General features: G+C 40.7%; 1 protein-coding gene across 6 annotated transcripts in view; it reads right to left on the minus strand.

Moving 5' to 3' along the window:
• Positions 1 to 14463, minus strand: part of LOC104611774 (uncharacterized) — an 84521-nt gene that overhangs the window by 13390 nt on the left and 56668 nt on the right. For all 6 annotated transcript variants that reach the window (XM_088903051.1, XM_010278973.3, XM_010278972.3 and 3 more), the window contains exons 5-6: positions 10109 to 11408; positions 8156 to 8247 (exon numbers count right to left, since the gene is read on the minus strand). In XM_088903051.1, coding sequence (XP_088759177.1) covers positions 8156 to 8247; positions 10109 to 11408 — 1392 coding nt within the window. The remainder of the gene's footprint in view (positions 1 to 8155; positions 8248 to 10108; positions 11409 to 14463) is intronic.

Consider the following 14463-nt stretch of genomic DNA (forward strand, 5'->3'; position numbering starts at 1 on the left):
CTTGATCGTCTGATAGTTATTACAACTTTGTATATCACCTTTATTCTTAAATATAGAACCATACTACTCTGTCCAATCGTCAGACACCTTATTTTCTTATAGTATCCCATTGAAAAGCTTAGCTACCCATAATAAGCCTTACCTTGTCCATCCCTTTCTATACTTCTATTGAAATCTCATCAGTCCTAACGTTTTTCCTTATTTTATTCAGTGCTTCTTTCACTTTAGTTGTACTAATTTTACAAAGGTATATATTATTTTCAACAATATTTGTATTACTAGTCTCTCCTCCATTAGCATCCTCTACATGTAATTCATTTAATAACTTTTCAAAATAGTTTTTCCATCTTTGCTTGATTTCCTCATCTTTTACCAGTACACTTTTAATCTTCCTTTTTAGTGCATCTAACATGGTTTAAATCTCTGCCTATCCTTTCTCTCATCTTTGCTAGTTTATAGATTCCTTTTTTCTCCCACCTTAGTGCCTAATTCATGAATTACAAGGATCCAACTATTTACTAGTGATCCTGCTTCTTGATTCTGATGTCTCAACAACGATGCTCTTACCATGTTTTATTGTAGCCATTCTACAATTATTTGTGAGTCCCCTTGACAAAAAATTTTAAATTAAGGTGGGGAGTGGTGTGTAGAAGTAAGAAGTTTGGAGGATTAGGTATCAGTAATATTCAGAAGAGGAACATTGCTTTGTCGGAGAAATGGCTGTGGAGATTACCTCTTCACATGGATAAGTTATGGACAAAGGTGGTTATTAGTATTCATGGGCTTGCGGCTGATGGCTGGGACTCTAGAACTTCAGCTAGGGCTACAAGAGCTTCTCCTTAGAAGTTCATTTGTGATATTCTTCCACTTTTCGTACCTTTTATCAGATATAGTTCCGGGTCTGGTTCTCTTGTTAAGTTTTGGGATCATATGGGTAGTCAATTCTCCTATCAAAACACAATTTCCCTTGCTCTATGCCATTTCCAACCATAAGGAAGAACCCATTTCTACTTTTCTGGTCCCATCTAACTCAAATATTGGGTTTGGTTGGGATTTGAGGTTTAGAAGGAGACTGTGTGACGAGAACCCAGAAGCTGGTCCAAACCCAGCCCGCTATGCCAATGAACCACAACCACCAATCACGATGGTGTATAAACGGAAAAGGAAACCCCGCCCAGCACCAGAGCAGCTCAAAGCCACTTCATTCACCATGCCTAACACACGATCAGCCTCTGTAGACGATCGGATGGATCGCCTGGAAATCGACATGCACCAGGTGACGGCAGAACTGAAGGACTTGAAGGTGCTGTCCATGGTAGCTTCCCAGCAACGGGAGAAGTCAGTGGCGGCGAGCAGGGATAATGAACTAGAGGAGCCCAGGAGCAATGGAGGAAGACGTCCGGGAACCTACAGGGGAAGATATGCTAAGCTCGACTTTCCGGTGTTTTCTTGAGGAGACCCCATTCCGTGGATTTTCAAGGCGGAATAGTACTTCGAGTATCATGAGGCCCCTGGTCATCAACGGGTGACTGTCGCCTCCTTCCATCTCGATGGCGACACCATCCTCTGGTTCCATTGGTTCCGGAGACCGCACCCACAAATATCATGGCAAGACTTCACCGATGCTCTCTGTGTACAATTCGGACCGACAACCTACGATGACTGGGATGAGGTTCTTTCGAAGCTGAAATAAACGAGAACGGTTCGGGAGTACCAAGTCGAATTTGAGAGGCTCGCGACCCATGTCGACGGCTGGATGGAGAAGGCGTTGGTCGGTAGCTTCATCGGAGAACTCAAAGAAGATATCAGGGTGGAAGTTAAAGCATGCAGACCTTCGACCTTACTGGCAGCAGTCGGGTTAGCCCGTCTTCAGGAAGAACGCCTGGACCGGTCCAGGAGAGTAAACTGGGCCACTGGACCGATTCTTAAGCCTCCGCCCCCCAAGTCAGATGGGCTTTTGCCCCGGCCCAATAACGGGTCAGACACAGTGATCTCCCAACAGCCCAAAATGCCTTTCCGGCGCTTGTCCTGGGCTGAAATGCAGGCCTAGCGGGAGAAGGGTTTGTGTTATAATTGCGAGGAAAAATTTGGCCCAAGCCATCGAGGTAAAGCCCAGTAGGTGTTCCTCTTGCAAACGGAAGACTCCAAAATAGAAATGGAGGTTCCCGCCCCTGGCGAAGAGGAAGCCGTGATCCCTAAAACAGAACCGGAGATTTCTCTCAATGCATTAAATGGTTCGGCATCTACAGGGGTTATGAAGGTTACAGAACAACTTTGGGGGCATCCGGTGACTGTTTTGATAGACAGCAGCAGCACCCTCATCTTTGCGGCTCGGATTCTGGCCCAACAACTAGGTATGGTTGTCCATTATTATCCTTCCTTTCCTGTTCATGTTGCGGACGAAAACAAAATAGTATGTGATGGTATCTGTAGAAATGAGAAGTTGCTCATTCGGGGCCATCAATTTACTATGGACCTCCAATCCCTAGAATTTAGTGGGGCGGATGTTGTGCTAGGGGTTCAATGGTTGCGCCAATTAGGCCCAGTAAGGTGTAACTGGGCCCAAATGACCATGGATTTTGAGTTAGGAGGAACCCCCTACCATCTACAAGGCTTGGGACCCCCGACCCTTAAACCTGGTGATGCCTGAACCCTCTTAAATCCCTAGGCCCAACTCTCAGCCTAGACCCAAATCAGCAACTCAACAATCAAGATGTGGCCCGCTTGCAAGACCTTCTGAACCATTACATGGATGTGTTTGGGGAACCTGATCATTTACCCCCCGCCCGAGCTCAAGACCACCGTATACCCTTACTACCAAGGGTAACACCCACTAATGTGCGCCCCTACCGTTACTCCTACTACCAGAAGACAGAAATAGAAAAAATTGTGAAGGAGTTGATGGAGAAGAAACACATACAGCCGAGCACCAGCTCTTTCTCTTCTCCTGTGTTATTGGTTAAAAAGGACGGATCTTGGAGGTTTTGTGTGGAATACAGGGCCCCAAATAAAATTACCATCAATGATCGGTTTCTGATTCCTATAGTAGAAGAGCTTCTAGATGAATTGGGAGGAGCCCAGTTCTTCTCCGAAATGGACTTGCAGTCAGGATACCACCAGATAAGGATCCACCCGGAAGACATATCCAAGACGGCTTTTCGTACCCACGATGGCCATTATGAATTCCTAGTTATGCCGTTTGGGCTAACCAATGCACCCTCAACTTTTCAGTCCATCATGAACAACATATTTAGGCCCTTCCTAAGGCGTTTCATACTAGTATTCTTTGATGATATTCTGGTTTACAGCCGTGATTGGCCCACACACTTGCAGCATCTTGAAAGAACTTTGGAGGTATTGCGAGAAAATGGGTTCTATGCCAAATTGTCTAAGTGCACATTCAGTCAGACCAGGGTCCATTATTTGGGCCATATAGTTACAGCAGGACAGCTTATGGCCGATCCAGAGAAGATCTCTTGCATTCAGGCCTGGCCCACCCCCATTACAGTGAAGGCTCTCAGAGGGTTCCTGGGCCTCACAGGCTACTACAGGCATTTTATTCCTGGATACGGGTCGGCCGCAGCACCATTAACCCAGTTGTTGAAGCGGGACTCCTTTATCTGGGGGCCCGAAGCCCAGTAGGCCTTTGAAAACCTGAAGAGGGCCATATCCACACAGCCCATTCTGACGCTACCAGATTTCAATGAGACCTTTGTGTCAGAATGTGATGCCTCGGGTATGGGCTTAGGTGCAGCTTTGATGCAAAAGGGAAGACCCCTGGCCTACTACAGTAAGGCCTTGACAGCCCAGGCCCAAAGTTATTCTACTTATGTCAAGGAACTCATGGCTGTTGTTTTGGCCGTCCAGAAATGGTGGAATTACCTATTGGGCTAGCATTTCATCATTAGAACAGACCAAAAGAGTCTCAAGTTCTTGTTGGAGCAATGGGTCCACACAGAAGATCAGCAAAAATGGATATCCAAGCTTCTTGGGTATGACTACTCTATTGAATACAAACCTGGGCCCACCAACAAGGCAGCAGATGCCCTCTCTAGGGTAATTGAGTTTCATCAATTGACGGGCTCTCAACCCACCCCCCCCCCCTTATTTGAAGCAATCAGGTTGGAGGCTCGTGAGGCACCAGACTTGGCCCAGGTACGGGCCCGCTATTAGCAAGACCCCACCACAGTGCCAGGACACAGCATGATGGGCCCAGATCTCCTATATAAGGGTCGGTACGTGCTACCTTCCTCCTCATCTCACATTCCTGCTCTCTTGCGACTGTTTCATGATTCACCTCAAGGGGGGCACTCGGGTGTTTTACAAACTTATAAATGGCTGTCTTCACACTACTATTGGGCTGGTATGAGAAGAAGGGTCCAACAATATGTGGCTGCCTGTACTATTTGTCAGCAGCAGAAGTATGATTCTCAGGCACCTCCCGGATTGATGCAGCCCCTCAAAATACCCGCCCAGGTATGGGAGGAGATCTCAATGGACTTCATTACGGGGTTGCCCAAGTCCAACCGGTATTCAGTCATAATGGTGATCGTCGATCGCCTGAGCACATATGCACACTTCTCAGCACTTCCGCACCCTTACACTGCTGCCATGGTTGCTGAAGTTTTTATCAGAGATGTTGCCAAGTTACATGGAACTCCCAAGTCAATTGTATCGGATCGGGATCCAACCTTCCTTAGCCAGTTTTGGAGGGAGTATTTCCGACTTCAGGGAACTAAGCTATACCGGTCCACCAGCTATCATCCACAGTCCGACGGCCAAACTGAGGTGGTAAATAGGTGCTTGGAGACATATCTGAGGTGTTTTACAGGTGACAGGCCACGGCAATGGGCCCAATGGTTACCTTGGGCCGAGTACTGGTACAACTCTACATATCAAGGGGCTACAGCCATGACCCCCTTCAAGGCCGTGTATGGAAGGGATTCTCCCGCCATCTTGCCATATGAATTAGGGTCCACTAATGTGGCCGCAGTGGAAACGCAATTGATCAATCGAGATGAGATACTGCAAGAGCTTAAGTTCAACCTGAACCGGGCCCAACAAAGGATGAAGTTCTACTACGATAAGAAGCATCATGAAGTAGAGTATCAGGTCGGGGAATATGTTTACCTGAAGTTGCAACCCTACCATCAAGTCTCAGTCACAAAGAGGGCCTGGCCGAAATCTGAACCCCATTACTTCGGTCCTTACAAGATCCTGGAGAGAATTGGTCCTGTTGCCTATAAGTTGGAGCTTCCCCCCTCCTCCCACATTCACCTAGTCTTCCATGTGTCCCTGCTCAAGAAGTGCACCAGCCCCCAGGCCATCATCAGCCCAACATTGCCCACATTCACTGATGACGGAGGCCTAGTTACTGAACCCAAGAGCATCATGGACTTCAGGTGGGTTAAAAAGGGGAAACGGGTCATCCAGGAGGCTCTAGTTGAGTGGGAGGGACTACCTACAACAGACACCACTCGGGAACCTTACTAGGAGTTGCAAACCAAGGTCAATCTGAAGGAGGGAGGAGGTGATGAGAACCCAGAAGCTGGCCCAAGCCCAGCCTGCTATGCCAATGGACCACGACCACCAATCACGATGGTGTATACACGGAAAAGGAAACCCCGCCCAGCACCAGAGCAGCTCTAGGCCACGTTCGATGGAATCTCAACTAATTCCATTATCATAACCAACTGAGTTGGTTATCCTGCAATGTAATGGTCAGCTACTGCTTATATAAGCTGTGCCTTCTAATAATCGAATAACAAGAATACAGAGTTCTTTCTCAGGAGGACGGTTCCCCTCGATGGAACCCCGAGATAGGCAGTAACCTATCAATGTGAGTGTGAAATTACAAGTGTCATGAGTGTGACTCAGAACCTTGAGGGGTGTGTCTGAATACAACAAAGAAGAAAAAGAGGATTCGGACTTTGTCTTCCTCCAGTTCTTTCACTTGTGCTTCCTTTTTCTCATCCCTTATTCAGTTGAGTGATGGTCAAGGGTTGTCTTTCCTGGTCAAGGAGATATGGAGTAAACCTATTCCACGGTATCCACCTAGGATGGGTGGTTTGTGCTGGGAAGTGTTCCAAGAAAGAATTAATACTTGTGATTTATTGCAAGGAAAAGAACCTAATTGGTGTCTTTCCCCACACTAGTGTTCTCTCACTCTCTGTGCAAGGTCAATGGTGAGAATTACTATCACTTATTAATCCCCTACTCTTTTTTCTTCAATTTGGGAATGGTTTCTCACTCTCTGTTAGCTAGTCAATGAAGAGGGGAAGAATCTTATGGAAGTGCACAAGGGCAGCAGTCTGATGGACAATATGGGAAGGGAGGAATCAGAGAAATTTTCTTGATGAAGAAAGGAGTAGTAATGCTATCATTGAAGCCATCACAATCAGAGTAGCCCATTAAGTGAAAGACATTGGATATTTTTAAGGATATCTCTGTGGATATTTTGATGAGGAATTGGAGGGAGGTAGTATATTCTTATCCTATCAAGGAGGTTATCAGGCTTTCTTGGTCCCCTCCTGGTGGCTTTTTAAGCTCAACTTTGACGGTAGCAGTGAAGGAAACCCAGGTCTATCTGGCATTGGAGGAGTCTTCAAGGATGAGGAAGGAAAAGTGATTGCAATCTATTCAGGTCCAATTGGTATAGGTGATTCACTGAGGGTGCAAATTATGACTGTTTTGGAAGGCATTCAAAAGGATAAATAGCTGAACATAAAGAATCTTTTGGTGGAGGGTGATTTGAAGCTTGTGATGAAGTGGTTTGGGAGGAAGAGGAGATTGGGTGGTGGTGTTATATCTATGAGAAGAGGAAAATCAAGACTGTAACAGGGGGTGGAAATGAACTTCAAATGGTGAGAAGAGATGGCAATGCTTTTGCTGACACACTTGCCAAACAATGGGTAGGAAGGAACAGCTTATTTTGAGCTATGTTTTTTTGATAACTTATTTTGAGGTTGTAACTAAAATTTCTGTTGGGGAGGGCTAAGAGTGTTTACCTCTCCCTTTTTTCCATCCTTTGTAGTTTGTACTTGTTTCTAATTAATGAAATCGATTCTGTTCATGATCCAAAAAAATAATAGACGAAACATATCATCCAATTCATAATCATGCAAATTTCTTCTAAATCTCAAAGTAAATGCCCATCCTCTTCAATCTCATGGAGCTCTTCAAGAGATGTCTCTTTGTCCTCATTCCTCAATAATTTCGATAAAAACCAGGAGATTTCCTTGTGTGGCCTGTTGTTGGCTTGTTGCACAATTAATCCCTCAGAAAGATAACATTGGAACCTTCACCTATTTTCTGATTCCCTTGATGAAATGTGAATAGTGCTTCTAAATGCCTTTCCAAAGAGAACAACCATAAGAGCCAGCAGCAATGCCTGGTATTAAGCTGCAATGATCTACCTCCATACTCCATAGGTTATTTGATTTTTTGCTGACAAACTAGAACTATTTTCCTAAAAGAGCAGAACATTCTAAGATGACAACTGAAATCGCCTGCTCATTTGGGAGGATATACCTCCCAAGAAACTAAAGGAAACTTCTAGTCATCCCTCCACAACTTCCACATAAAAATTCCTTCGGGTAAAACATGGTTAGAAACAATAACCATAGATACTCACTCCAAATCCATACCCTATGATGTCAGCCTCTCAATCCAACTTTCATACATAACATATAAGATAGATTCATAACAATAAGCATGTCCCATCAGTTCATCTAAATGCTTGCTTAAGTTTTCTACAAGTGTCAAACATAACCATGGGTCAATGTGTCCAATCTTCCTAGTGCTGTTCAGAACTAAGTTTTCCAAAAACAACATTTACCCTTTATTCATTCTTGAGTCCTTCATGAGTTGCAGTTATATTTCATGCTACAAACAACAAATCCTTCTTTCATTCTATCTTTTTTTTTCCTTCGTTGGATGTTTTATCACATGGTTCTTCATAGTTGGGGTTAAGGCTGAGTTGAATCAAGTAAGGTGGGAAGTAATCACATTATTTAAGGGGAAATAAGAACTTAGTCAAGCTAAATTGCATCTGCATTGTCAACTAGAATGCAAGGGCAATACATGCATAAATCAGAAAAGAGATAACTTAAAATAAAATGCAAACAAAGATACACATGCATTCCACAGGGCTCACCTGACCAAATGATTTTAGAAGTGAACCACAGTCATTCAATGTGCAGTCCATTAAGTAAATCAGTGGAAGCTCATCCACATGTTTCACGTTATCTGCCACAGATCTAACCATTAATAAAAAAACAGACATACTTATAGGGAAACTAGCCTCCCTATTAAATTTGTTTCTCATTCCATTGCATCTTATATTTAAAGCAAAACACTTAAGCAGAATAACAACATTATAATACACATTAAGAAAGGAATAAAACTAATCTTCTTAGTTACTCAACTCTTTTGATAGGCTTCTAAGTTACTCAAATTAGAATATCCTCATGCTTCAACAATAGAAAAGAAATGGGTAATTGACATCAACATACACCCATGTTTAGCAGGTGTTATTTTAAACAATAATAACAATAATATAATAAATAGCAATAGCAACATAACAAATATACACATACATATATACATACATATATAGATATATTATATACATATACATTTGTATGTATATATGCATTCAAAACAATGAGATAGTAACAAACTCTCCACAAGAACCTAAATGTAGTTACAAGGAAACATGACAGAACAAAAAAGAAAGAGTGTCAAATGTACCACCAGTGAATTCATCAAAATGGAAGGTGTTATTAAAACTAGTTATTTTGTTGAAATCATAAAAGATTTTTTGAAAATCTTTTCCTTAAAGAACAAATAGTGACTCAATGATTGGATGAATAGCTTACTATTCTCCATGTGATTCACTTACTAAGTCACTATAATTCAAAAAACGAAAAAGAAAAAAAATGCACAAAGATAAAAGCATGCACTCAATCGAATTAAAGCATATTGAATCAAGAAAGATACAAGTCAAAATGGCAAGTCAGTGACATATGAATAGAAGAGAAGATAGCTAAAAGACTAAAAGGGAGGCAAAGAGATACCTATTTAAGCCTCTTATTCTTCCTTTTTTGACATTTTGCTATGAAATTTTTGAGTCTTTAATATGGAATCATACTTCTAAAATGGCAAGTCAGTGACATGAATAGAAGAGAAGATAGCTAAAAGACTAAAAGGGAGGCAAAGAGAGATGCCTATTTAAGCCTCTTATGCTTCCTTTTTTGACATTTTTCTATGAAATATTTTAGTCTTTAATGTGGAATCATACTTCTAACAATTCATTTAGTTCCATAACAAATTCCATGTTTATTAGAATTTTTCTATAGTTTGATTAAATTTCCAAATATCTTAGTGAAATAAGCAAAATATCTCCGAAATTTACCAATCTATTCATGCAAAACACACATCAATATTGGAATTACAAAACATGTTGGTAACTTTTAGACTTTATATTTATAGTAATTCCAATAAGTATTATTTACAGTAAAATCACAATTTACTATTTTTAGTAATTTATGGACTCTCTACATTTAGCTTTAATATGATTAGTAACTGGTATTTAGAGTTACTTTAGAAGTTAATAGTACTTGTTTTAATATCCCTAAGGGTAATCTATTCTGTTGCCTTAAAATAGTTTGAAATTGTTTTGGGTCAGTTTCCTAGTTGACATTGGAGTTGTTAGAAGGACCCACTAAATATTGTACTTCCTCAAAAGGACTAACAAGCAATCTAAATATATGGCCTTGAACTTGATATGATGAAAGATTATGATAAAAAAGTTGAACGGAATTTCCTAGATAAAATTATGGAAAAGATAATCTTTGGTATCCGTAATCGCCATGTGTATCAACTGTCTCACATCAATTCCCATGTGAGATTCATTTGACATCCCCATTGGTTAAGGCAGTAATAGAACTAAAAGCATATGAAATGTAGTCAATAAAGTAACTTAAGAGATATGTGGAGAAATTAGCATTTTCGAAATGAATAGAAAAATAACAAAGTTAATAGTAACATCGATACAGATAAAGAAGAAAAGGAGCACTATATTTTTCAAGGCAGTAGAAGTGCATACCATTGATAAACACACAATGTCTTCTCATGGATCCACTCTTCAACATGTTCATGTAGCCCTTGAGGGATCGGTATACTTCACGAACAACCAGTTCCATTCTCTGGCAAAACCCACACCAACTATTGCTGAAAAGTACTAAAACATCCTTCTCCCAAGCATGATGAACATTTTCAGTGTCAGACAGGTTAGAACCTAAAACCATCTCAGGAAACGTATCAGCAGTAACTCGAGGGATTGCGTCCACCTCATGGAACACCAGATTTACAAAAGGTGGATGTGTGGCCTCTCTTTCAACTTTGTCCAAAGATTCTGAATGTTGATATGGAGGAACACTTCCATTAAGAAACCCATAAAGAAAATCAACTAGAGAATAATAGCTAAAAGCTGTCTCATCAGGAATAACATAATGTTGCTGTGAAATGGGATCCATTACTACCATTGAAGGAATCTTTGATCCTGCAGTCAGGCTTCTAAGCAACTGGTAACCACCATCAGAAAAGAAAAAGCATACCTTCAAATCTTGATGATGAACTACATTCTTCCCCAACTTCTCTATCCCCATGGAACTTTTATCCTCAGTCTGGCTATCATTTGCAATGCTCTGTTCATCATCTCTGATAATTTGGTCATATTTTGAAGGAATAGCTTCTTCAGTGCCGAACATCTCTTCATTGTATGGATGAGAAGGTTTGACATCAGCAATTACATCTTGTTGCTTGTTCTCTACAGCAGTTGTAACTGCAGCATTCAGTAATTCAGTATCCATGTTCACACTACTTCTAATAATCTCCCGCCTAGGTTGTTCTGATGCAATTTGGTAAGATTGACTTGTTTCAGTCTGTGATGGCAACAGACCTGCAACTTTGACCTCAATATCATCAGACAGAAGTTGGAAACCTACCTCCTTGGCAAGAGAACTTAACTTCGCTTCCTTCTTCTGAAGCAGATATGCAAGGACATCATTAATAGACTTAATCTGCTCGTCTGCAACTATATTATTTAAAGCTACACTGTGACCCTCCTTGATAACCATAGCAGCCATATTGTCCTTGAGCTTGACAATTTTAGTAGCCGGAGCATATTGAGAAGCTTGGGCTGAGGATTTCAAAGGATTAACATTGTTTTCTCCGTCCATACAATTCGTAAATTGATTGCGCAACATGAGTTCTCTAAGGGCATTAATAGCCTCCACACTTTCTCTTCTAGTGTTTACTGATTCTGATGATCTATCCACAAAAAGAATCACCGATAGCCTATTTGCGGGTAGAGCAGGCTCAAGATTGTGGCCTTCACCTTCAAGCTAAAAAATAAGAAAGGTGATGTCTTTGGATCCAGGTGGCAGGAGATATATTTTGTTACAAAGAAACATAATTCATGAAAATGACAAGCTTTAACAATGAAATTATAAAATAGCTTCATTATGGTACAAGATGTCAACCATGCAACGCGCAGAAAGTTTCAACATGATAACATATCATGACAGTTATTTAACAATAATGAGATATAAACAGATTGGCAGTAACTCACATGAATACATGGGAACAAAAAGTCGGTCAATAATTAGGTAGGCAAATCAAAAAGAGCAAAAACTTGTATAGTTCAGAGATAAACAGGTAGCAGAAGGGAAAATGGAATTTAGATGACAAGACTAATGATATGTGGCTGGAAATGGTCAACGGTATAAATAAAAGTAGCAAAAGACGTTTTAGGAGAATCTAGAGGAAAACCAGCATTGTGTAATGCCCCTACTCTTTTATTGTAGATTGAAATTAATGAGGGCATCACATTGTTCCTACATGTGCCTAGGAATTTTCAGAAATTTTTATGTATTTTTCTAGGGGTATATTTTTCATTTTAAAATTATTGGATTGGTTGGACATTAGTCCAATACTGGTCTTAGGTTTACCACATTTCTTGACATATTTGAGTAGTTGGCTTTCAGAATTAGAGTAATATTGTTTTCGATGGAAATTACACATAAAGGGGGAACCCTGCATTTTATATCTTTTGTTCTGGCTAACCAAAGTGTATACATATATAGAGGAATTCTAGTAAGCAAATATACAACACTTTGGTTCTTCACCCTAAATATGGTTGGACCCATAAAAAGACAAAGTTGGAGATGACTTTTCAAGGGTCACGCATTGTATGTAAGTCGAAGAAAACAAAGAGTTGCATCAACTTATTTACTAGCATTTCTCACATGAAAGAAAAAATTGCACTACACAGTTTTTTAATGTTGAAGGAAATTTATTAGAAAACAAAAGTTGAAAATAAAGAGGAATACACAATGAACAAAGGTAGTGAAAAATAAAATATAATAATCCTATGCCACCCAGAGAAAATACCAAGAGGCCCACAAGCCTCAAACATACAGGAAATACCTAGATACATCTTCAACCATGACAACCAAAACAAATTACACAAGATTGCCAAAGGGTACCCTACAAACTAGACCTACCACCCACCTAACAAAACAAACAACCTGAAAAGGAAAAAATAGAACCACCCAAGAAAGAGATCTCTACCAAAAGCACCAAAAAGATGTTGACCCTTCAAAGGGAACCCACCCCCACACCTTAACATAAAACAAAAAATAAAGCTTGAATATTTTGCTCCCCTCCCCAGTCCCCCTAACTCCTCCTACCTCTCCACCTGGTTGGTCAGACTCTTAAAACAACTTTCACTGAACTGACCATCATTCTACGAACTCCACCATCAACCTCCCTACTGTATTGCCACTCATTTAAAAGTTGCCCCCCCGGATCTTGTTTTCTTTTTCTTTTTTATATTTTTTTTTTTGATTAGCAAGCTGTCCCCCCATCTTCAGGGTCCCTTAGTTCAAGCATGCAAAAAAAAAAAAAAATCCATAAAACTTATCATTATCAAGCAAAAAGACTTCTTTTTGAAGAATAATGAAGAAAAGTTTTATTAAAAATCAAAAGAAAGAAGAAAACTGAAGAGAGTAGACCTTGAGAGTTCGGCAATGAGGGTTTGAGAATGAGAGTTTCGAACCTAACTCTCTCTTAGCACCCTAACACTATTTTATTAAGATAGATTTGAATAATTACAAGGAGGCCCTTAATTGGGCAAGAATTTACAAAGAACATAATATAGACAGGATGGGCCCAGAATAAGGCCCACTACAGAAAAACATAAATAACAAGAAAGAATAAACAGCCTATGGGCCATTCGACCCATCTTCAGATGTGATGTCACTCATGCCAAACTTGCTGGTATCATGCTGAAGTTTTGCCTTGGGAATGCCTTTGGTGAGAAAATCTGCCAACCGTCCTTCAAATGTGATGAAAGGAAGACATACTTCACCCGAAGAGACCCTTTCCCTAATGAAGTGTCGATCAACTTCAATATGCTTAGTTCTATCATGTTGCACTGGGTTGTGAGCAATGTTGATGGCAGCCTGATTATCACAGTACAACATAATTGGCTTGTCATATTCAACCTCAAGTTCTTCCATCAATGATTTTAGCCATAATAACTCAAAAACTCCATGTGTCATGGCCCTGTGTTTTGCTTCAGCGGAAGACCGAGCAACAACCGATTGTTTCTTGCTTTTCCAAGAAACAACATTACCAGCCACCAAACTGCAATACCCAGAAGTAGATCTTCTGTCATCAATGTTTCCAGCCCAGTCAGCATCGGTGTAGGCTTCAAGTTTCATATGACCATGCTTGGCAAACAAAATTCCCTTTCTTGGGGAGCCCTTCAAATAACATAGGATTTGCTCCACTACTGCCATATGAGTGTCTCGGGGAGCATGCATGAATTGGCTAATGCAACTGACTGCATATGCAATATCTAGCCGAGTCATGCATAGGTACAAAAGTTTCCCAAGAAGTCTCTGAAAGATTCCTTTGTCTTCTAACAATGTCCCATCTGAGGCAGAGAGTTTATGACTCATATCAATAGGAGTAGCAACTGGTCTAGCACCCATCTTTCCAGTTTCAGAGAGCAAGTCAAGAACATACTTCCTTTGGTCCCATCCTTGGATCGAGCCACCTCTATGCCAAGAAAGTATCTCAATTCCCCCAAATCTTTAATCTCAAACTCTGTATGGAGAAAAGATTTTAGATCATGAATTCCTGAAACATCATTACCAGTCACTACAATATCATCTACATACACAATGACGTATACTGCCAGAGGTCCACTCCTCTTCACAAAAAGAGTATGATCGGACTGTGTCTGCACATAACCAAAGTTAACAAGTGATGTTCTAAATCTCTCAAACCATGCTCTAGGGGACTGTTTTAGTCCATAAAGAGATTTCTTCAACCTGCATACCTTCCCTTTCATATCAGTTCCATACATCCCTGGAGGAAGAAACATATAAA

Source organism: Nelumbo nucifera, chromosome 4, assembly GCF_055504915.1.
Source record: "Nelumbo nucifera cultivar China Antique chromosome 4, China Antique-T2T, whole genome shotgun sequence".
Classification (NCBI taxonomy): Eukaryota; Viridiplantae; Streptophyta; class Magnoliopsida; order Proteales; family Nelumbonaceae; genus Nelumbo; species Nelumbo nucifera.